The 22,748-nt window shown below is 40.4% G+C and overlaps 1 protein-coding gene across 1 annotated transcript; it reads right to left on the bottom strand.

Annotated features, from left to right (window-relative positions):
- Positions 1 to 4,219: 4,219 nt before the first annotated feature.
- On the bottom strand, positions 4,220 to 17,090 carry LOC115102123 (annexin A7-like). The gene is made up of 2 exons (XM_029621726.2): positions 16,478 to 17,090; positions 4,220 to 5,617 (listed from the first exon to the last, which is right to left on the bottom strand). The coding sequence occupies exons 1-2, from the start codon at positions 16,865 to 16,867 to the stop codon at positions 5,465 to 5,467; spliced, it is 543 nt and encodes a 180-aa protein (XP_029477586.1). The 5' UTR covers positions 16,868 to 17,090; the 3' UTR covers positions 4,220 to 5,464.
- Between the last annotated feature and the right edge of the window lie 5,658 nt (positions 17,091 to 22,748).

Genomic DNA, 22,748 nt, shown 5'->3' with positions numbered 1-22,748 from the left:
AGAGAGAGAGAGAGAGACAGAGAGAAAGAGAGAGGGTGAGAGAGAGAGAGAGAGAGAGAGAGAGAGAGAGAGAGAGAAAGAGTGCACACAAACACAGTAGCCTCAGTTAACGTCTACAAGCTGTTTTAACCTCATGTCTGTCATGTCATGTTCCACTTCTCTAGTTGCACTTCCTTTCTCCTACAGAGAAGGGGGGGGGGGGCGCAATCTTTGTTACTCCCAAATACGTTTTTCCTCCTTGTTACTGTAGTTTGTATTATTGCAGTGAATATTGTTCCTAGCCATGTCTTCCACATAAACCTGGCAAGCTAAGCTATACAGTTGTCTACACAAACCAACAGAGAGCAGCCAAGGCAACACTGATAAACCAGGACACACCCCATCCAAAGCAGGCCAATGGACTCTCTCGCCTTGAGCAAAACTTACTGGCATTGACGCTGTGTGGCTTTGTGTGTAAATAGACTCTCCCATGTGGGTGAGCAGATTTACTGGCATTGAATCTGTGCTTGTTTTCTACCATTACGTTTAGGTTCTCCTTTTTTGTTCAGTTCATAGTGCACTGAAGGCTCAGACAGTATGTTATTTTCAAGAGATAATCCATGTATCTGTAATATAACTTTTAATTTTAGATATGAATTTCCTTTTGTATTTTCCAGGCACACCTACTTAAACCCTTGATTGAGTAGGTGTGTCCAAACCGTTGACTGGTACTTTGTCGATATTACAAATGCTAATATACAGAAATCAGAGGGTAAAGAGAGAAATTAATCATGTTTTTTAGTGGACTATTAATTGTACCCTGCTGCCAGACAAAAGGCATTTAATCTAAATGTGTTTGAAATTAGAGTGTGTGATTTATTTACACTTTGGGCTTTATTTAAAAATATTTTGGTTTACAAATCTGTATTCTGATAATGGCCTCTTCTTTTGTGTTTTCACAAACAAAAAAACATTTTTTTCCATCAACTACATACTTTAGAGAAGGATAAAATAGAAGAGGTAGATAGAAAAGTTGAGCATCACTGAATATATAGTAAAATAAAATATATGTCTATACAGCGTTATACATAATCTGACAATATGTGACTATAAATGACATTGATAGTGTAGTGGGGACATTTTTACCAAATGAATCAACTGAAAGGCCAAACTGGAACAGCGTGGCAATTCCTTTTGACTTCTAGAGCTAGATTCAATCCGTACCAAAATGAAAAAAAGAAATGTTCCTGCGTTCGAGGAGACTGCATTCACGGTAAATGTTGGATATGTTGAGTCAATCGGAAATTACCTTTAAATTTCAATCGTGCTATACAACGGACCTTCCATGCTACATATTGAATGTAGGCCTTAGTCTCCACAGTTGTCCAAAATAAGTTGAAATAGATATTGCTTGTGTCATTGCCGACAGCGAAGAACACTGAATTGAGGAAATTGTTACACGTGTAACAAGAAGTAAATATTTGACATTGAGTTGTACAACTTTTACTCTTGTGAGTGGTAACCTCACTGGCACTCTGTGTAATGACAACCAGTAATACATGTAATTTCAGACTTTAAGAATAGTCTCTTTCTGCTGCATTCTCATAACATTGTCAAATCTGTCTTTAAACTCTGATATGACTTATCCATACACACTGAATGTACATACACTAGCCGGTCTGCAGGTATTTAAATTAATTACACGGTGGGAATCATGGAGGAGTCACACAAAGACACAGCGATTGGAACCACAAATCTCAAATTTGGACTCATCAGACCAAAGGAGAGATTTCCACCGGTCTAATGTCCATTGATTGTATTTTTTGGCCCAAGCAAGTATTTTCTTCTTATTGGTGTCCTTTAGTAGTGGTTTCTTTGCAGCAATTCGATCATGAAGGCCTGATTCACACAGTCTCCCCTGAACAGTTGATGTTGAGATGTGTCTGTTACTTGAACTCTGTGAAGCATTTATTTGACCTACAATTTCTGAGGCTGGTAACTCTAACACGGAACCCTAACCGGCTGCGCATTTGCGCCATCGTGCGCTATCGTGCATACATTTATTTTGTCCCCCTACAACAAACGTGATCAAGACACACAGGTTAAAATATCAAAACAAACTCTGAACCAATGACATTAATTTGGGGACAGTTCGAAAGCATTAAACATGAATGGCAATTTAGCTAGTTAGCTTGCAATTGCTAGCTAATTTGTCCTATTTAGCTAGCTTGCTGTTGCTAGCTAATTTGTCCTGGGATGTAAACATTGAGGTGTTATTTTACCTGAAATGCACAAGGTCCTCTACTCCGACAATGAATCTACAAATAAAATGGCCAACCGAATCATTTCTAGTCATCTCTCCTCCTTCCAGACTTTTAATCTTTGAACATATATGGTGATTGCCATCTACACTTTCATAGTATTACCACGACAACCGGCAAAACATTTCGTCTTTCAATCACCTACATGGGTATAACCAATGAGGAGATGGCACGTGGGTACCTGCTTCTATAAACCAATGAGGAGATGGGAGAGGCAGGACTTGCAGCGCAATCTGCTTCAGAAATAGAAAGGAGTTCTATTTTAGCCCTTGGCATCGCAGACACTCGTTGGCGCGCGAGCAGTGTGGTTGCAATAATTGAATAACACGGATTTCTACATTTATTTTGCGACGCTCGCGGAAGCGACGTGTCCGGTCTGGTCAGCATGTAATGAACTTATCCTCTGCAGCAGAGGTAACTCTGGGTCTTCCTTTCCTGTGGTAGTCCACATGAGAGCTAGTTTCATCATAGCGCTTGAGGGTCTTTGAGAATGCACTTGAAAAAACTTGAAAAGTTCTTGAAATTTTCCACATTGACTGACCTTCATGTCTTAAAGTAATGATGAACTGTCATTTTTTTCTTTGCTTATATGAGCTGCTCTTGCTATAATATGGACTTGGTCGTTTACCAAATAGGGATATCTTCTGTATACCACCCATACCTTGTCACAAAACAACTGATTGTCTCAAACGCACTAAGAAGGTAAGAAATTCCACAAAAAACTTTGAACAAGGCACACATGTTAATTTAAATGCATTCCAGGTGACTACCTCCTGAAGCTGGTTGAGAGAATGCCAATAGTGTGCAAAGCTGTCATCAAGGCAAAGGGTGGCTACTTTGAAGAATCTCAAATATAAAATATGTTTTGATTTAGTTAAGACCTTTTTAGGTACTACCTGATTCCATATGTGTTATTTCATAGTTTTGATATCTTCACTATTATTCTACAATGTAGAAAATAGTAAAAATAAAGAAAAACCCCTGAATGAGTAGGTGTTTCCAACTTTTGACTGGTACTGTACAGTGCATTCGGAAAGTATGTAGACCCCCTTGACTTTTTCCACATTACGTTACAGCCTTATTTTAAAATGTATTACGTTTGTTGTTTTCTCATCAATCTACACACCCCGTAATGACAAAGTGAAAACAGGTTTTTAAGTATTCAGACCCTATGCTATTCAATTCGAAATTGAGCTCAGTTGCATCCTGTTTCCATTGATCATCCTTGAGATGTTTCTACAACTTAATTGGAGTTTACCTTGGACCATGATTTGGAAAGGCACACACCTTACTATATAAGGTCCCACAGTTGACAGTGCATGTCAGAATAAAAACCAAGCCATGAGGTTGAAGGAATTATCTATTGAGCTCCGAGACAGGATTTTGTCGAAATACCGTTCTGGGGATGGGTACAAAACAATTCTGCAGCATTGAAGGTCCCTAAGAACACAGTGGCCTCCATCATTCCTAAATGGAAGAAGTTTAGAACCACCTAGACTCTTCCTAGAGCTGGCCGCCCGGGCCAAACTGAGCAATCGGTTGAGAAGGGCCTTGGTCAGGAGGTAACCAAGAACCCGATGAGTTCCTCTGTGGAGATCGGAGAACCTTCCAGAAGGACAGCCATCTCTGCAGCACTCCACCAATCAGGCCTTCATGGTAGAGTGACCAGACGGAAGTCACTCAGTAAAGGCACATGACAGCCCGCTTGGAGTTTGCCAAAAGGCACCTTAAGACCTTAAGCATCATGCCGTGGGCATGTTTTTCAGCGGCAGGGACTGAGAGACTAGCCAGGATCGAGAGAAAGATTAATGGAGCAAAGTACAGAGATATCCTTGATGAAAACCTGCTCTAGGATTATTAGTTGTACCCTGCCACCAGTCAAAAGGCCGTTTGATCTAAAAGTTTCTGAAGTCGGTGTGTGATTTTTATTTACACTGAACTTTATTTTAAAACAAATTTGGTTTAAATATCTGCATTCTTATAATGGTCTCTTCCTTTGTGTTTTCACAAACATACAGACATGATACAAGGTAAACACTATTTCCATCAACTACACACTTAGAGAAGGATAAAGTACAACCCCTTGGTAAATAGAAGAGTTGAGCAACACTGAATACATAGTCAAATAAAATATATACCTAACATATACAGTGTTATACATAATCTGGCAATATGTGACTCTAAATGACATTGATAGTGTGGACATTTTTACCAAATGAATCAACTGTAAGGCCAAACTGGAACAGCCCTGCAATTTATTTGGACTTCTAGGGCTAGATTCAATCCGTAGAGTGGAAGGCAATGTTCCTGTGACTGCAGAGAGACTGCGTTCATGGTAAACGCTGCATATGTCGACTCAAACGGAAATTACCTTTACATTTCAGCAGATCTGCTCTACAAATTGAATCTAGGCATTAGTCCCCACGGTTGACCAAAATAAGTTGAGTTGAGTCTTTCTTGTGTCATTACTGATAGCCCACAACACTGAATTGAGCAAATTGATACATTTGTGTAACAATAAGTAAATATTTGACATTGAGTTGTAAAATGTTTACTCTTGTGAGTGGTAACCTCACTGGCACTCTGTGTAATGACAACCAGTAATACATGTAATTTCAGACTTTAAGAATAGTCTCTTTCTGCTGCATTCTCATAACATTGTCAAATCTGTCTTTAAACTCTGATATGACTTATCCATACACACTGAATGTACATACACTATCCTTCAGAAATGTATTAGAAATATTCCAAAATACAATTTGTGTCCATAATTTGGTGTTTATTTATGTATATTAAATATACAATTAAACAGGCAAAATAATGAATGATTTAAACTATCCGGTCTGCCGGTATTAAAAAAAGTAAGTCATTAGATGTAGTTTTTCAAAATGTATGTCATAAACATTGATGAATAAACAGCATTATGATATATCCCACAGGGCACAGGCGTCAATTCAACGTATATTCCACGATGGTTCAACGCCATTTAATTGAAATGACGTGGAAACAACGTTGATTCAACCAGTGTGTACCCAGTGGGATGTATCTCTTTGGAAAGTGCCTGTCACCGGCACCTATTGTATGTGGTCAAGGTTATGATGATTTTGGGTGCTGGGGTTGAGAGAAGCGGTGGCTGTGGTGCTAGCCGGTGTTGAGGTGTCAGATCAGTCGATACGGTTGCCCAGGATGATGGCAGAGACGATGTACAGGACGATGACGGTGATGCCGATACCCAGGGCGGTGTGGTTCAGTATCCGCGCTAGACGAGAATTCTTCTCAGCAATCTGCTGATGACCCTGGTTGTTGGCGTCTCTAGTCTGAGAGCAGAGAGAGAGGGAGGGAGGGAGGGAGGGAGGGAGGGAGGGAGGGAGGGAGGGAGGGAGGGAGCACAGAAGGATAGAAGGACAGAGGGATGGAGGGAGAGAGAGTTGTAATTGTTGTAATCGTCATTCAGGAAAAAGAGAAAGAGACTTCAACGGAGAGAGTTCAATGATGATTCAGTGCCATGCTCTTATTCGATTGGAGTTATTTCAGGAGATGCAGTATTAATTCACAAACACAATACTCAGCCAACATGCTAACAAAGTCAGAAAATAAAAAATAAATTGATGAAAAACAACTAAAATACTGATTTCCTGTGGCCACACCCCAAGCAGCACTAAGTTGAAACAGCTGTGGATGGAGCACAAACCTGTAGCTCTCTCCCCTAGCTACAGTCTTAAGAATGATGCTATATTGTAAGACATATTTTGACACCTGTTATTATTTCTCTTGGGGGAAGAACAAGAGTTGACAGGCGATGCTAAACATTGAGTCAACTAACTGAAGTCTCAGTGTCCGTGACTCTCCTAGCCATTGACTTTACACTATAGACATCTCTGAGCAGCTGACTACAAGAGTCAGTATGAGTCACACACTAAGCAACAGTAAAGCTCTAAGAAAAAGTTGAACAGTATATGTGTGTCACATGTGGTCTTGGATTACTTTCTTTCTCCAAGTCAGGAAGAGTCTTGTGCCAAACATGAAGTGGCTGTAAAACACAAACAACAGGCACCAAAATTCCCACTCAAAGCATTATTGGGTAAGCAGCAGAAGCTAAAATTTTCATAGTGAAATAAATGTAGTGTTTCTGCCACCTTAGTCTATGTTTAAAGAATAACAACATGACCTCACACCCCCTATAAGATCTCTCCCACTCAACAGTGACTGACTCAATTTAATTTAAGTCTCAATTGAATCAACCTCCCCCTAGTCACATGATGTTGTTAACATAGCCTCAATCTGTTTCTGTTTTCTGGTGAAATTATTGAGTTGGCTTCCACAGCAGGGCAAGGGTTGACAGAAGGCTTTAGGCAGAGAGGTTCTGTGTTAATTTAGGGTAGTATGGCGTGAGAAGGCTTGCCTGCTATTGTAAACCCTTCTCCTGATTACTGACAGCTGGATCATAATTGTTTCCACACGGCTAGTTGGAGGAGAAGGGCTTGTTGGCTCTCTTAGCACTGGACAGTTGTTGTATTTCTGAGGGTTTGTGCATTTGCGTGTCTTGAATAATTATCTGGGCACTCCACCAAATGGTTTTCTTCCATTTCCTTGAGGTTCACAAGATTTCCTCCATCCCATCTGTCTGTCTATATGCTCTGTTTGCCATGATATTGCAAAACTTGAAATACATATAGCCTATCCATTTACTAGGCTACTACGTCCAATTACATGAGAGATGTGCGTGGTCATTTGCTGTATGGAATATGAACCCATCACAGCCAGAAAAGGTGAGAATTATTGTATTTTCTGGAATACTGTGTATTCTGGAACACTGTATATACTGCAATGGTTATGAAAATAAAATAAATAGGACAAATATTCCTTTGTCTAATTATAAGATTATGTCTAACTATTTTAGATTATGAAAATAAAACATATTTTTGCTCTTCTCACTGATGGCAAATAGTTGCGTTCTTGTTAATGTTTTCCTCTTAAATTTGTTTTATTTTCATCAAAAGTACTCACTTGCAAGCTTGCAATACAATATTTCAACCACTAGCAGATGTAAGTATGCATGGTCTGAAGTTTGCAGGGAGGTGAGTACATTCTCACGTCAAGTACTTTTTTAAATAAAACTTGCACATGCACATTTTGGGGTATATTTTGTATATATGCACGGTTTATAAATGAGGCCCCAGAAACCTACTGGAAGCTTGATTCCACTCACTTACCCACGTAATACTAATTTCCCCATGGGCCTATATCAGCACTGCAGCATATTGTCCATATGACTCATCATAATATAATCTGTCGGGTCAGGCTCCTTGAAAACCACATTACATTTAATACCAACTAAAACCTAAATAAATTATTCTGAACAATTAACTGGTTATTCTAGTGTTTTATAAAATATAAAATACTGTATCTGCAATATGTTCTAAGCAATGTGTTGAGTGCAATCGGACTACAAAGTGAACATTTCATGAATAGTTTTTTTGTGGAGGATCTATAACTGGTGTGTGACCTCATGGAGAGGGAGGAGCAGGATGTGAGATGGGTGATATGATTAAGGAAAACATCAACTCAAATTGTTCCTTTTGTAACGACCACCCAGAAACAGTTGTGCATCTTTTTTGGCATTGTGTAATGACAACCAGTAATACATGTCATCTCAGATGTCATCTTAAGTCATAGAATAGAGCTAACCGTCTAATCTGGTTTCCTGGATGATACTGTTGACTAACAAGGCTGCAGTTCATAGTCACTTTAATAACTCTACCTACATGTACATAATTACCTCAATTACCCCGACACCAATGCCCCCCTGCACATTGACACATTGACTCTGTACCGCTACCCCATGTATATAGCCCTGCTATTGTTATTTACGGTTGCTCTTTAATTATTTGTTATTCTTATCTCTTACTTTTTTAGGGATTTTCTTAAAACTGCATTGTTGTTTAAGGGCTAGTAAGTAAGCATTTCATTGTCAGGTCTACTACACCTGTTGTATTCGGCGCATGTGACAAATAACATTTTATTTTATTTATTACTTTTTTGGGGTTCTAAAATAAGGTCAATTGTACATTACAGAGCAATGTACAGAATTGTGTTAGCTTAGTAACTACATACTTTCTTATTCCACTAAGATATAATCAACACATCAATATTTACAAGAGTAGACCAAAAACAAACTCTACCAAATTCTACCTAATATACAGTATGTACATGAGGGTAGAGTAGGTGTCACGACTTCTACCGAAGTCGATGCCTCTCCTTGTTCGGGCGGTGCTTGGCGATCGACGTCACCGGTCTTCTAGCCATCATTGATCTATGTTTCATTTTCCATTGGTTTCGTCTGGTCTTCTTACACACCTGGTTCCAATCCCATTCATTAATTGTTGTGTATTTAACTCTCTGTTTCCCCTCATGTCCTTGTCAGAGATTGTTTATTGTTATGTTCATGTTTTATGGATTGGTGTGCGACGTGTCTTTGTAACCACATTTATTTTATTATGGACTTTGGAGTTTATGTTTTAAGTTATGAAAATACTCCATTTTTACCAAGTTCAATTCTCCTGCGCCTGACTTCCCTGCCACCGACATACACGACGTGACAGTAGGGTACTGTCAGTAATGGGGATAAGAGGGATGAGTGTGTTTAAACAATGGATGGATAGATAAAGTGGCTATCGAAGGGTTAACTGAAACAATGCTGTTGCTATTTTCATTGACAGCTAAGTCTCTACACTTCACCTAAAAAATGACAGAAACATTTGGAGTGTGGACTGTATTAATTGGAGAATTACTGGGAGTGGAACACAGACGTTGTGGTGTTTGATGCATCTGAGCTCTCTCTTAAATTATTCTCCCTTAAATGACCTAATTTTCAGCCACTTTCCCTTTTCACCACATGTTGCTTATAGGTTCAGCTTAACACATGCCGGATTCATGCCACTAACGGTCCTGCTTACAAAGGAGCCGTGTTCGACAATGTTTCAAATTCATAGATTTGTTAGTTGTGATTGTGATTGCTTATGTTTTTCTCGTCTAAGGCCACTATAACTTATTTTACACATCTCTGTTTCCTCAAAGTGCACTCTGTAACGTTAAACACAAAAAATCTGATGAAAAAGAATATGTCATAAACGGATGTCTGAGATAAAGCAAACAGCTTTATCTCAGACATTGACAAATATCGAAGTACCATTCTCAACATATCATGACAGTCACAATAAAGATAACATTCACAATGAAGTTCAGGGTTTAGAGCAAATACCAACAGCGTAAGCAACATTCTATTTGGACATGTGGTAATGGCCCTATTCATTCCCAACAACCCATGGCGCCAGATAGGGGCCGCTTCATAAAAGGAGGCTGGGGTATCCTAGCAAGTGGTGTTAATAGTTAGTGTGTGTAACCATTTTCTGATAATGCCAGAGTATAGTATAAATAGTATTAAAATAATACCTGTTTAAGCACCGTTTTCTTCAGAATGTACAAAGACAGGAAAATATGCTTAATGGATTACTAAATGAACTTGAAACTTGTCAAGGGAAACAACAGACACGCTACTCCTTTCGAAGACAATTGCCAGGAAATTGTGTGCAATCTCCAAAAGGGATCTGTTCATCGTCCTGTTCTTATTTCATGGCAAATCACACTAAAACATTTCGCAACATACTGACTGGAAAACACACAGCCTACGACACACAGACACAAATCTAAAAACACTTTCAGCCACAGACACGTAACCACACACAAGCACGAGCACACACACACACACGCACATAGACAAGCACGAGCACACACACACACACACAAGCACGAGCACACACGCACATAGACAAGCACGAGCACACACACACACACAGACACGCAACCAAGCTCGAGCAGACACACACACACACGCACATAGACAAGCACGAGCACACACACACACACACACGCACATAGACAAGCACGAGCACACACACACACACAGACACGCAACCAAGCTCGAGCAGACACACACACACACACACACACAAGCATGAGCACGCACACACAAGCACGAGCACACACACTAGCAAAGGCACACACACACACAATAGCTTCTTTCTGCTCTCTGATTATGCCCTCTTGTCCACCATGTTAGAAAGGCCCCACTGTGTGAACGTTGAATTTCCAAGAGGCAGATTCCAGTTGCAATCCCCTGCCCAGCCCTGTACCTCTGTTGACCCTCCCACAGGCCTGTTCCCCTCCCCCTACCCTTCCCAGACAACCTGGCGCAAATCCCAAACCCAACAGACTCTCAGCTCAACTATAAAGCAACTCTCCCTCTTGTGGGTTAGGCCAGGAAAAACATGCTGAGATGTGGAAAATCCTATAAATCAAAACATAACAATATCCTGCATAGATCTCGAACTAACCTCAAACAATCCAAACTCAATAAAATAGGGAATGCAACTATCTACAATGCATTCAGAACGTATTCAGACCCCTTCACTTTTTCCACATTTAGTTACATTACAGCCTTATTCTAAAATGGATGAAATACAACATTTTCCTCATCAATCTACACACAATACCCCATAATGACAAAGCTAAAACAGGTTTAGAAATGTTTGCAAATGTATTACAAATAAAAAATAGAAATACCTTATTTACATAAGTATTCAGACCCTTTGCTATGTGACTCCAAATTGAGCTCAGGTGCATCCTGTTTCCATTGATCATCCTTGAGATCTTTCTACAACTTGATTGGAGTCAACCTGTGGTAAATTCAATTTATTGGACATGATTTGGAAAGGCACACACCTGTCTATATAAGGTCCCACAGTTGACAGTGCATATCAGAGCAGAATTTTTCAGAGACAGGATTGTGTCGAGGCACAGATCTGGGGAATGGTACCAAAACAATTCTACAGCAATGGAGGTGCCTGAGAACACAGTGACCTCCATCATTTTTAAATGGAAGAAGTTTGCTCAGTTTGGCCAGGCGGCCAGCACTAGGAAGACTCTCCCTAGAGCTGGCCGCCTGGCCAAACTGAGCAATTGAGGAAGAAGGGCCTTCATCAGGAAAGCGACCAAGAACCCGATGGTAACTCTGACAGAGCTCCAGAGCTCCTCTGGAGATGGGAGAACCTTCCAGAAGGGCAATCATTTCTGCAGCACTCCACCAATCGGGCCACTCCTCAGTAAAAGGCACATGACAGCCCGCTTGGAGTTTGCCAAAAGGCACCTAAAGGACTCTCAGACCATGAAAAACAAGATTCTCTGACGAAACTCTTTGGCCTGAATGGGTGGGGTGGTTGTCGGCAGCATCATGCTGCGGGGGTGTTTTTTCAGCGGCAACTCCACAAATTCAGGTTTGTCAAGCTTGTAGCATCATCCGAAGAAGACTCAAGGCTGTAATCGCTGTCAAAAGTGCTTCAACAAAGTACTGAATAAAGGGTCTGAATAGTTATGTAAATGTGATATTTCTGTTTTTATTTGCTATACATTTACAAAAAATAAACTGTTTTTCCTTTGTCAATATGGGTTATTGTGTGTAGATTGATAGGAGGAAAAACAATTTAATCCATTTTAGAATAACTCTGTAATAACAAAATGTGGAAAAAGTTAAGGGGCCTGAATACTTTCCGAATGCACTGTATGTAATCCAAGGGAATCATTTCCACAACAGTAGCCGGTAGGAAATAGGAAGTCATAATTTCACCAGCTTTCTCATGCAGGACATATCTCCATATCTCCTTTTCTTTCTACATATAGAGTACAGTAACACATTTCTTGGAACATACATTTTCCTAGATACATGACTCCTTTGTATCTCTCCCTGTCTGGGAATAGTTTTAAGATGGGCCGGTAGTGTACTCTATGTGAGTGGGAATTAAGTCTATGTGCCAATCAGACAGTGATGCTGACTGGAAGAAACAGAAGAGAAAACTGTGTTTGCAGTGCGGTTTGTCACTTCTGTACGCAGTATCCACCAAAAACTGGCAACTGCAGCTTGCCGCAACTGAGTCAGGGTGGGAAGAGCTCGGTGTGGGATAGTCATGCCCAAGCTTCCTGGCAGAGCGTCATGTAGCCTCTTAGAGAGATAATACACCACTCACCCATTATGTCTCCTCCAGGTCTGAACTGGGTGTGGTCACGCCTATTCCCGGTCTCCCGCTCCCATCGTCATGCAAACCTGGACTTCATCAGTACCTTGATTACCTCCCCTTTATTTAGCCCTCTGTAGCCTCTGTCATCAGGCAGTATTGGTTTGTTTTCATTCATGGTCTGTACACTTCTCATGTTTTGTTTATCTGCATTCTTCATTATTAAAATCACCTTCTGCAGGTGCTCAACTGTTTACTATAAGTAGGCCATTATCCCATTATATTTATCACAATTTCTATTCTAATTAGTGCATTATCTTTTACCTGATCTAATGTGTTATAATCTCCTACATTAATTTCACATTTCCACAAACTTCAAAGTGTTTCCTTTAAAATGGTACCCATAATATGCATATCCTTGCTTCAGGTCAAGAGCTACAGGCAGTTAGATTTGGGTATGTCATTTTCGATTTTTTTTTTTTTTTAAAGGGTCAGATCCTTAAGAGGATTTAAGCGTCAAATCAAACCTAGGTCTGACAGATTGATTCCAGAGTATCTTCTGGATGCTTACAGGCTATCTGTCCCCAGATAGCCTTTTCAGTTGTGTAAAACTGGAGAAAATAATTGCAGAAACAACAGTCTGTTGTTTGTGTTGATACCCGAAAGATAAGGAGGCATGAATGTGTTTTCCCAATGACTAGGGTGTTGCACAGATAAGAATCAGCTCAGGTTGCTTCAGTTTATGAGAAAATGAAACATAACTTCATGGCAGTGAGTCGTGGATATGAGATACTTCAGTTTAGGGGAAAATGAAACATAACTTCATGGCAGTGAGTCGTGGATATGAGATACTTCAGTTTAAGGGAAAATGAAACATAACTTCATGGCAGTGAGTCATGGATATGAGATTACAAGAGCATGCTAAAATGATTCAGTCTGTGATGTGGGTCGTTCCACCTAATTTTAACATTGTCATAATGAGCACATGTTCAACTTAATATAAAACATGTTTTCCCAACTCAAGGTTAAATAAAAAAAATACTATAGTAAGTGCTGTAAGAATATTTTAAGATAAATACACAACGCAGAGGACTAAAGGTGAAGAGGGAATTAACGATCAATGGAAATAGCTGTTTTTCTGTAATAGGGAAACATTGATTAATGGGTCAGAGACATGGGAGGAATTTCAGTCTGGGACTCATAGCTACTTGTGGCAAGTTCTAATTGGTTAAAATTGCCTATACACGAGGTACTTGTTATTTGGCCATTGGCCCAATTTTACTGCAAGAAATTCTAATTGGTCAACCACAGGCTAGGGTTGTAACGACAGATCTCCTCTTCGTCTGCAGCGTGGTAAGTGTCCATAATGTTTTTAATAAAGACAAATGAACACTCAAACAAAAACGATAACGTGAAATCTACAAAAAAAAAAAAACAGTACCGTGTGGCGACAAACACTCACACGGAAACAAACACCCACAAACCGACAGTGAAACCCAGGCTACCTAAGTATGATTCTCAATCAGAGACAACTAACGACACCTGCCCACCCCAACTCACGCCCTGACCATACTAAATAAAGACAAAACAAAGGAAATAAAGGTCAGAACGTGACATGGGTTGGGATATAGATTACATCCTGTCTCTTTGTTCTGTGGAGAATCACTGAAGACAGGGAAGACGGAACATCTGTCATCTACTTTCCAGCATAACAACTATGATGTGTTATTTTTTTCTTCTTTTTTTCTTTGGGGTCTGTGTTATTGAAGAATAACATCAACTGCTAATAGTTCCTATTAATATACTTTAAGTGCCAACAGGTATGCTCGTAACACTGTTGATCAACCATAAATCCCCTTGTTACAGGGGAAATGGAAGTTTTTTGTGTTCAACAGGGAGGGGCAATTGAATGCAAGCTTCACAATGTTTATTATTATTGTGAAAACATTTCTAGCCTGTCTATCTATGTGTAACAGGGTCGACCTGTTATGCTCAACACACTCAGTTTTCCACCACGAAACACCAGAACATGGTCAAAAATAGTAGACGGGTTCATCTGATTTTACACTATTATTTGACTATTAGATGTTCAATGTTTCTTTTGAAAATAATATTTAAAAAGGAATAGTTTCACCATATTAAAACGAGAGTTCAGTTCAAGTAACATGCTTGACCTTTAAATGAGGGACAGGTTTTTTTTTTTTTTCCTTAAAATGAATCACTAATCACAAAATAAATGATAATCTACAGAAATGACGTTGTGAAAGTAACACAATAATTAGAGCTTTAGAATGGTGAAAAATGTGAGAAATGTTGGTATTAGGTGGGTTAAAATGCACAGAGGGACGGGTCAAATCACAGAACATTTGCACTTTAGTCTTTATTTATATATAAAATCAAATTTATTGAATATTCCATGCGGCCCCAAAATTAATTATTTATCATGAGAGGGCCATCAACAATAACTAGTAATCCTACATACTCAAAGAAAGGTTAACATCTCACCTTTCTGGCAAATATAGTTGCTGAGGTGTAGTCACGTTTGAGGACATAAACTCAAGTACACAGTACAAATATGATACAAATATGAAAATATGAAATATTTTACAGTATATAATAGCTCTTGACTTGCCCAGGAGAGGAGGAACTTTACTGAGCGACTATGTATATGATGGATGTGCATGAAGTCAATTCACCAGCACATTGTTCAACCTCCGTTGATGTTGTTATTACGTTAGAAATCATCCACTGGGTTTTGATACTTGATAATAAGCCACTGTCTCATTGTGAAATAAAGATGCCCATAATAACATCTTAGAGGTCTTCAACCTCCTTTCTCTCTATACCAGGCTTTGACCTGGATGTTTCCTCCATTACCCACATTGATCTATATGAGTCATACCCAGTCAACAATTAGCTGCCTAACCTGATATGCGTTTGTAATCCCAGTAAGTAAGTAAAGGGACTTGCTATGTGCACACTGGCCACAAAACGAGGTGGAAACTGAGATGCACTTCCTAACATCCTGACAATCGTATGACCATATTAGAGACACATATTTCCCTCAGATTACACGGTGTACAATCCAGTGTACAATCTGTAAAATACTACAGTGTGCAATAACAGCAGCAAGATTTGACAAAAGAAAAGGGCAACCAGTGAAAAACACACACCATTGTAAATACAACTCATGTTTTATGTTTTATTCATTTTCCTTTTTGTACTTTAACTATTTGCACATCATTACAACACTGTACATAGACATAATGACTTTTGAAATGTCTTTATTCTTTTTGAACTTTTGTAAGTGTAATGTTTACTGTACATTTTTTATTGACTATTCAACTTTTGTTAATTATCTATTCAACTGGCATTAGCAATTTAAACATATGTTTCCCATGCCAATAAAGCCCCTTAAATTGAAATTGACTTGGGGCATGTAGGGATATTTCAGGGTTTCCAGCCCTTTCCTACCCCTCTTCTCAGTGTGTCTGTCCATTCGATGGTGAGGTTTGGCAAAGGACAAGATGGAGGATTGATGGAGTTCTCCTTTCGTCTTCAGAATACCTTTTAAATGTTGAATACCTCCCCCTCTTACGTCACTCACAGTCAAGGCACCCGCATTGTCACGTCACTATTTTTAATCACCCATATTCCGGGAAGGGTCCCTCCCTTTCTTACACACACTCTCCCTGATTCCTACTCCTACTCCGCACCCCATCTCCCCTCCCCTGATCCCCTCAAACCAACCTATCCTCAGGACCTTATTCAAAACAGAACTCAAGACTGTGAGACACCAACACTGTAAGGCCAAAACTATCACAAACATGTCCCTCTCCCCAGCTATGCAGCCCACCACCAAGTCAAAATTCAAATCACTGACTCTAAAGAGCGAGATAGAGAGAGACGGGCCCTTATTTAAACAAAACCGGTAACTGGGTTTTTTGGATAATGCTAAAAAAAGACTAGAGTGAGAAATACACTACTGACTACTCTACAAAATGAAACAAGTTATGTTCTGTGGATTATTTAGGATACATCTCTACTAGAAACACATTAGTCTACATTACATTTGAATACTCTTAAAACAGCAATAAAAGTCCCACTCACCGAGATGGAGTAGATAAGTGCAGCGATGCCCAGTGGCAGGCAGCAGCACAGCATGGTGAAAATGGAGTAGCCCAGGTAGTCTGGCAGAGGGTAAGGCAGAGCTCCACGGGTCACAAACACAGTAGGCTGGACTGTGACGGTGGACTGGGGGTAGTGTCCCGGGGAGTACTGTCCCTGGGGGTATGGCTGGCTGTAAGGGGCCCCGGGAGCTCCTCCATACTGTGGCGGTGGTGCGTAGCCCTGGGGATTGGGGGGGTAGCCTGCTGGTGCGGGGTAGCCTGCTGGTGCGGGGTATCCTGCGTTGGGGTGGTCCTGGTAGGGTGGAGGAGCTGGTTGTCCCATCCCAGACTTCTCATCTGGGTTCCAGCCTGGTGGTGGGGCGTTTGGCATCTTGTTGGGATCAATTTTTTTTTGCTGTTGGTGATTTGTTTCCCTTTTGTCTTACGTCTCTCTTTCTTTATTTTGTGCCTCCTCTCAATCTCTCCAAGTGTTCTTCTGTGTCTCTCTGCCTAAACTGTCTGCCTGTCTACAAGCTGAGTAAAGCAAGCAATTATGCTCTCTATTCCCCTCCCCTGTCCGTCCCTGGCAGCTCAGTATGCTCAGAGGAAGCCTGCGTGGGTGAGCTGAAAGGGAATGGATAGGGGTGGGGAAAGACTGAGTAGCTGACCAGAGTCAAATAACAAGTCTAGCAGTCAGGCAGAAATGCTGTCCATAGTCTGGATAGGAGTTGGGCGCAACCCCATGGTGATATTTTGAACGACACCAGTAACAGTCACATTGAATTATTGCACTTATTGATGACTCTTCAGTCCAAAACTTTCAGAGAAATTCAAGTACTTATTTTCTTTGATATGATGCAAAACTGTACATTTGATACTGTAATAAGGTAAAACTATAACAAAAGAGATGCTTAAAGGATTTATTTATGGTAAGGGAACACAGGAAAAAAAACAGCAAAGACTGTTGATTGAAGAATAAGAAGATAATAAAGTATCAAAGATAATGTAACAAATGACAATGCAACAAGATAATGTAACACAAATGATAATGTAGCAAGATAATGTATCACATTGACAATATAACAACATAATGTAACAAACCGTAAAACTACAAGACAATGTAACATTGACAATGTAACAAGATAATGTAACATAAATGACAATGTAACAAGACAATGTAATATTATGATAATGCAGAAAATAATGTAACCTAGGTGAAAATGTAACATAAATAGATAGGTCCAGTCGGCCTGCTGGACAGATAGGACCGCACGGACAGCCAGATGAGACCAGTCGGCCGACCAGGTAGGTAGGTATGGTCAGCCGGCCAGAAAGATAGGTAAAACCGGCCATTAAGGTAGGTCCGGCCTGACTGCCATGTAGGTAGGTAGGTCCGGCCGGCCAGGTAAGTAGGTCTGTCCGGTCGGCCAGGATGGTAGGTCCGGCCAGCCGGCCAGGTAGGTAGATCCTGCCGGCCTGTCTGCCAGGTTTGAAAAAATGGGGTGTGGCTGCGTTCAGTCAAAGGTCTAGGCCTTTGGAACCAACCTGGTCTCAGAGCGTTTGCTATTATTCTGTAAGTAAATCCGAAACACTCCATTTAGTATGATACGTTACGTTTTGTGAATATTTGTGAATATCCATCACCCATTTCATATGATATGTTACGAATTACAATTCAAATGATATCTTAGGAATTTGCAAAATATAGAATATGTTACGAATTTGCTAAACATACTATATGTTATAAATTAGCAAATTGTATGATATGTAACCAATTCTATCTAGGTGGCTAATGTTAGCTAGCAGGCTAACATTAGCTAAACTAGGGGTTAGGATTAGGGGTTAGGGTTAAGGTTAAGTTTAGGAGTTAGGTTAAAGAGTTAAGGTTAGGGGAAGGGTTAACTAACATGCTAATACGTAGTTCAAATGTAGTAAGTAGTTCAAAAGTTGCTAATTAGTTAAAATGCTAAAGTTGTTGCTGACGAGATTCAAACTCGCAACCTTATCCATCCATCCATCCACCCCGAACAACCACCCTACTTTTGTTTTTGCCTTAAGTAACTGTAATGGACATTTGAATGTTTTTGTGCTTTTCTTATAACTAATTTCTGTGTTCTATTCATGTGCTGTTCTATAAACCAATTTATGTGTCACGTTCTGACCATCGTTGGTATGTGTTTTCCTTGTTTTAGTGTTGGTCAGGACGTGAGCTGGGTGGGCATTCTATGTTGTGTGTCTGGTTTGTCTATTTCTATGTTTGGCCTGATATGGTTCTCAATCAGAGAGCCGCCAGTCTGCCAGGATCAGTTAGATCCGCCAGTCAGCCAGGATCCCCCAGAACTGCCAGTCAGCCAGGATCCGCCAGTCTGCCAGGATCCGCCAGTCTGCCAGGATCCGCCAGACCTGCCAGTCGGCCAGGATCCGCCAGTCTGCCAGGATCCGCCCGTCTGCCAGGATCTGCCAGGATCCGCCAGTCTGCCAGGATTCGCCAGTCAGCCAGGATCCGCCAGAACTGCCAGTCGGCCAGGATCCGCCAGTCGGCCAGGATCCGCCAGTCGGCCAGGATCTGCCGGAACCACCAGTCAGCCAGGATCTGGTAGATCCATCAACCTGCCCGAGCTTCCCCTCAGTCCCGAGCTTCCCCTCAGTCCCGAGCTTCCCCTCAGTCCCGAGCTTCCCCTCAGTCCTGAGCTACTTCAGTCCGGAGCTGCCCCTCAGTCCAGTGGGGCCCGTTGTTAGGTTTCCTAGGCCAAGGTTAGCGGCGAGGGTCGCCACTCAAGGGAAGCTAAGGAGGTGGACTAAGACAATTATGGAGTGGGGTCCACGTCCAGCGCCAGAGCCGCCACCGCGGACAGTTGCCCACCCAGACCCTCCCCTATAGGTTTAGGTTGTGCGTTCGGAGTCCGCACCTTGGGGGGGGGGGGGTTCTGTCACGTTCTGACCATCGTTGCTATGTGTTTTCCTTGTTTTAGTGTTGGTCAGGACGTGAGCTGGGTGGGCATTCTATGTTGTGTGTCTGGTTTGTCTATTTATATGTTTGGCCTGATATGGTTCTCAATCAGAGGCAGGTGTTAGTCATTGTCTCTGATTGGGAACCATATTTAGGTAGCCTGTTTTGTGTTGGGTTTTGTGGGTGATTGTTCCTATCTCTGTGTTTGCACCAGATAGGACTGTTTAGATTTTCACTTTTCTTGTTTTGTTTAGTCTGTTCATGTATAGTGTCTTTATAAATTAAACATGAATAACCACCACGCTTCATTTTGGTCCGACCTCTCTTTCACCAGAAGAAAACCCTTACATTATGTGTTCATGCAAGTGGTTGACTGTACAAATGCTCACTATCAGTAGCTACAATTTGGCAGTACGCACAGACCTTGTTTTGAAAGATATCTCAGTTTTAAAGTCTCAGCTTAGAGAGAAGAAACCGTTATGAACCAGTATTGGTCTGTCACATGAACTAAATAAAACAGTAATGATTCATGAATTATGCTAAATCATGCAAATATAACTTGTCTGTGTATAGCCGTACATAAGACAACTATTGGGACTGCCCAGGCAGAGCTCCTGATTGACATGTGTTCTATGATGTTTTGAGTTGGTTGGAACCTCTTCAGTGCACTGACAAATAAACAATGATTAACTTAAGATTGACTTTAAGTGTCCCTGTGGAAGAATTTCCATGACAATATGCAGTCAACGAACAACATGATTGATTCTGCCTGCGGAGCTTTCCAGTGGGGGTCTGCAAGCCAAACCGGTGGCGAATTTTATAAAGCGTGAAAGAAATTCACGTCTGACCAAAAGAGGATGAGGACCCATCCAGACCAGACCCTTACTTTGAGATGCCCAGGAGAAGACACATCCTCTGCAAACAATTGAGGGATGGCAACTGATTTCAGTAAATCCATTTAAATTAATCTGTATATACATTAAAAAAAATGTAAATAATGAAATGTAAGGAAGGCTAGAGTAAGGGCAGGAGAGGCCCCACTGACAATTGTCTGTAGGCATTTATATGAAAAGTGTCTACGTGGTCTGAGAACCACTGGTAATAGCACAAGGTCTTATTTTAGGCATTTATGAGACGTGTCTATGTGGTTGGTTGGGGAACCACTGAGAATAGCATAAGGTGCACAAGGTGCTATTCTATATGTATGGGAAGCGGCAAGACTATAGAGTCTATGGAGACCATAGCATTTAAGATTATATAAATTATTGATACTATGATGCTGAGGGACTATAGATGCTGAGAGACTATAGATGCTGTAGGGACCATTGCTATACCTATAGGGACTATGGATGCTATTGGGACTATTAATGCTTGATGCTTAGGTACCATTGATACTGTAGAGACTATGGCTACTATGGAGACTATAGAGGAACCGCAGAAGATACATATGTATGCATAGGAGGTAACACCGAGTTATGCAGGAGAATACTGAGTGTGTTTGGGAATAGTACTAAGTGAATGTGGATGAATATATTGTGTGCTTGACTAATTAACTGAACAGGTGTTTTCCTAGTGTGAGAGTTGTGTGATTGGAATTTGGATAATAAAAAACTGATTGATTAAAATGTGGGTGTTAACCAGTTATGCATTAGGGGGCGCTAGAATTTTTTTTTTTTTAAACGTTCCCGTTTTAAACAAGATATTTTGTCACAAAAAGATGCTCGACTATGCATATAATTGACAGCTTTCGAAAGAAAACACTCTGACGTTTCCAAAACTGCAAGATATTGTCTGTGAGTGCCACAGAACTGATGTTACAGGCGAAACCCAGATAAAAATCCAATCAGGAAGTGCCACATTTTTTGAAACCACCTCATGCCAATGACTCCTTATATGGCTGTGAATGAGCTACGAATGAGTTTACGTTTTCCACGCATTCCCAAAGGTGTCTACAGCATTGTGACGTCTTTTTAGGCATTTCCATTGGAGAATAGCTGTAAGGGACCATATTTGGCGAGTGGTCACATCGTGTCTCCCGGAGAAAATCTCGCGTAAAATACTGAGGTAGCCATTTTTCCAATCACTTCTTATGAGAAACCAATTGCCTCGACGGATATATTATCAAATATATATGTTAAAAACACCTTGAGGATGGATCCTAAACAACGTTTGCTGTGTTTCTGTCAATATCATGGAGCAAATTTTGAAAAAAGTTTGGCGTTATAGTTGAAGCATTTTTCGGTCGATTTCTCAGCCAAGCATTATGAACAAACGGGAGCTTTTTCGCCTACAAAAATATTATTTTTGGAAAAAAGGAACATTTGCTATCTAACTGGGAGTCTCCTGAGTGAAAGCATCTAAAGTTCTTCAAAGGTAAATGATTTAATTTGGTTGCTTTTCTTATTTTCGTGAAAATGTTGCCTGCTGCCAGCAGAGCCTAGCATAGCATTATGCCATGCTAAACTTACACAAATGCTTGTCTAGCGTTGGCTGTAACGCATATTTTGAAAATCTGAGATGACAGTGTTGTTAACAAAAGGCTAAGCTTGTGTTTCAATATATTTATTTCATTTCATTTGCGATTTTCATGAATAGGATAAGTTGCGTTATGCTAATGCGATTGAGGCTATGATTACGCTCCCGGATACGGGTTTGCTCGTCGTGGAATTTAGATAATAAGCTGATTGATTGAAATGTGGGTTTTATAAAGCTCTTTGGAATTTGTATAATAAAATGATTGATTGAAATTTGGATGTAAGAGGTTTGAAATTGAGCTATTAAGTATTGAATGAATGAGAGCTTTCAGGGGACTAGCTCGTGTGTGAAAGAGATGAATGAATGCCCCCAACTGTTCTGTGAGCTGAGGTTTTCCATCTGTAATGTTAACTATGGGTCTGTCCAACACAGCCGTTGGATCTACAGGTGGAGTTTAATGTATAACGTTATTATGTATGTAGATATGAAAGGTACTAGAGATAAAGTAACATAATATTTGTATAATGTGTTATTATGATTATCTGATGAACTAAGAATAGAACAAAAATAATAATATACAACTAGCACACCCACACGCAAGTGGTGAAAAAAGTATTCTGAGAAATGTTTAGAGTGGTCCCTTTATGGATCATTTGAGAAATGATAAGGTTAAAGCATTGTACAGGTCTTGACTTACCCCTAACCAATACAAACTATAAGCTCTTAGAAGATTGCCCCCACCATGGTAATGCATTTTGAAATAAGCCCATACCCTGTAAAATAGAACCAATCAATGTTGAACATGATTTTCTGTCATCTAAACTTAAAAGGCTACAATTTATTGTAC

Source organism: Oncorhynchus nerka, linkage group LG3 (genome assembly GCF_034236695.1).
Source record: "Oncorhynchus nerka isolate Pitt River linkage group LG3, Oner_Uvic_2.0, whole genome shotgun sequence".
Classification (NCBI taxonomy): domain Eukaryota; kingdom Metazoa; phylum Chordata; class Actinopteri; order Salmoniformes; family Salmonidae; genus Oncorhynchus; species Oncorhynchus nerka.
Note: the sequence above shows the minus strand (reverse complement) of the source record. Positions and strands in the feature narration are given on the sequence as shown.

What these genes read in the sequence shown, in the direction of transcription:
- LOC115102123 (XM_029621726.2), bottom strand. Translation starts at nt 16,867, where the DNA reads ATGCCAAACGCCCCACCACCAGGCTGGAACCCAGATGAGAAGTCTGGG. An exon ending in CACTTATCTACTCCATCTCG is followed by an intron (nt 5,618 to 16,477) that starts GTGAGTGGGACT and finishes CTCTGCTCTCAG; the next exon opens with ACTAGAGACGCCAACAACCA.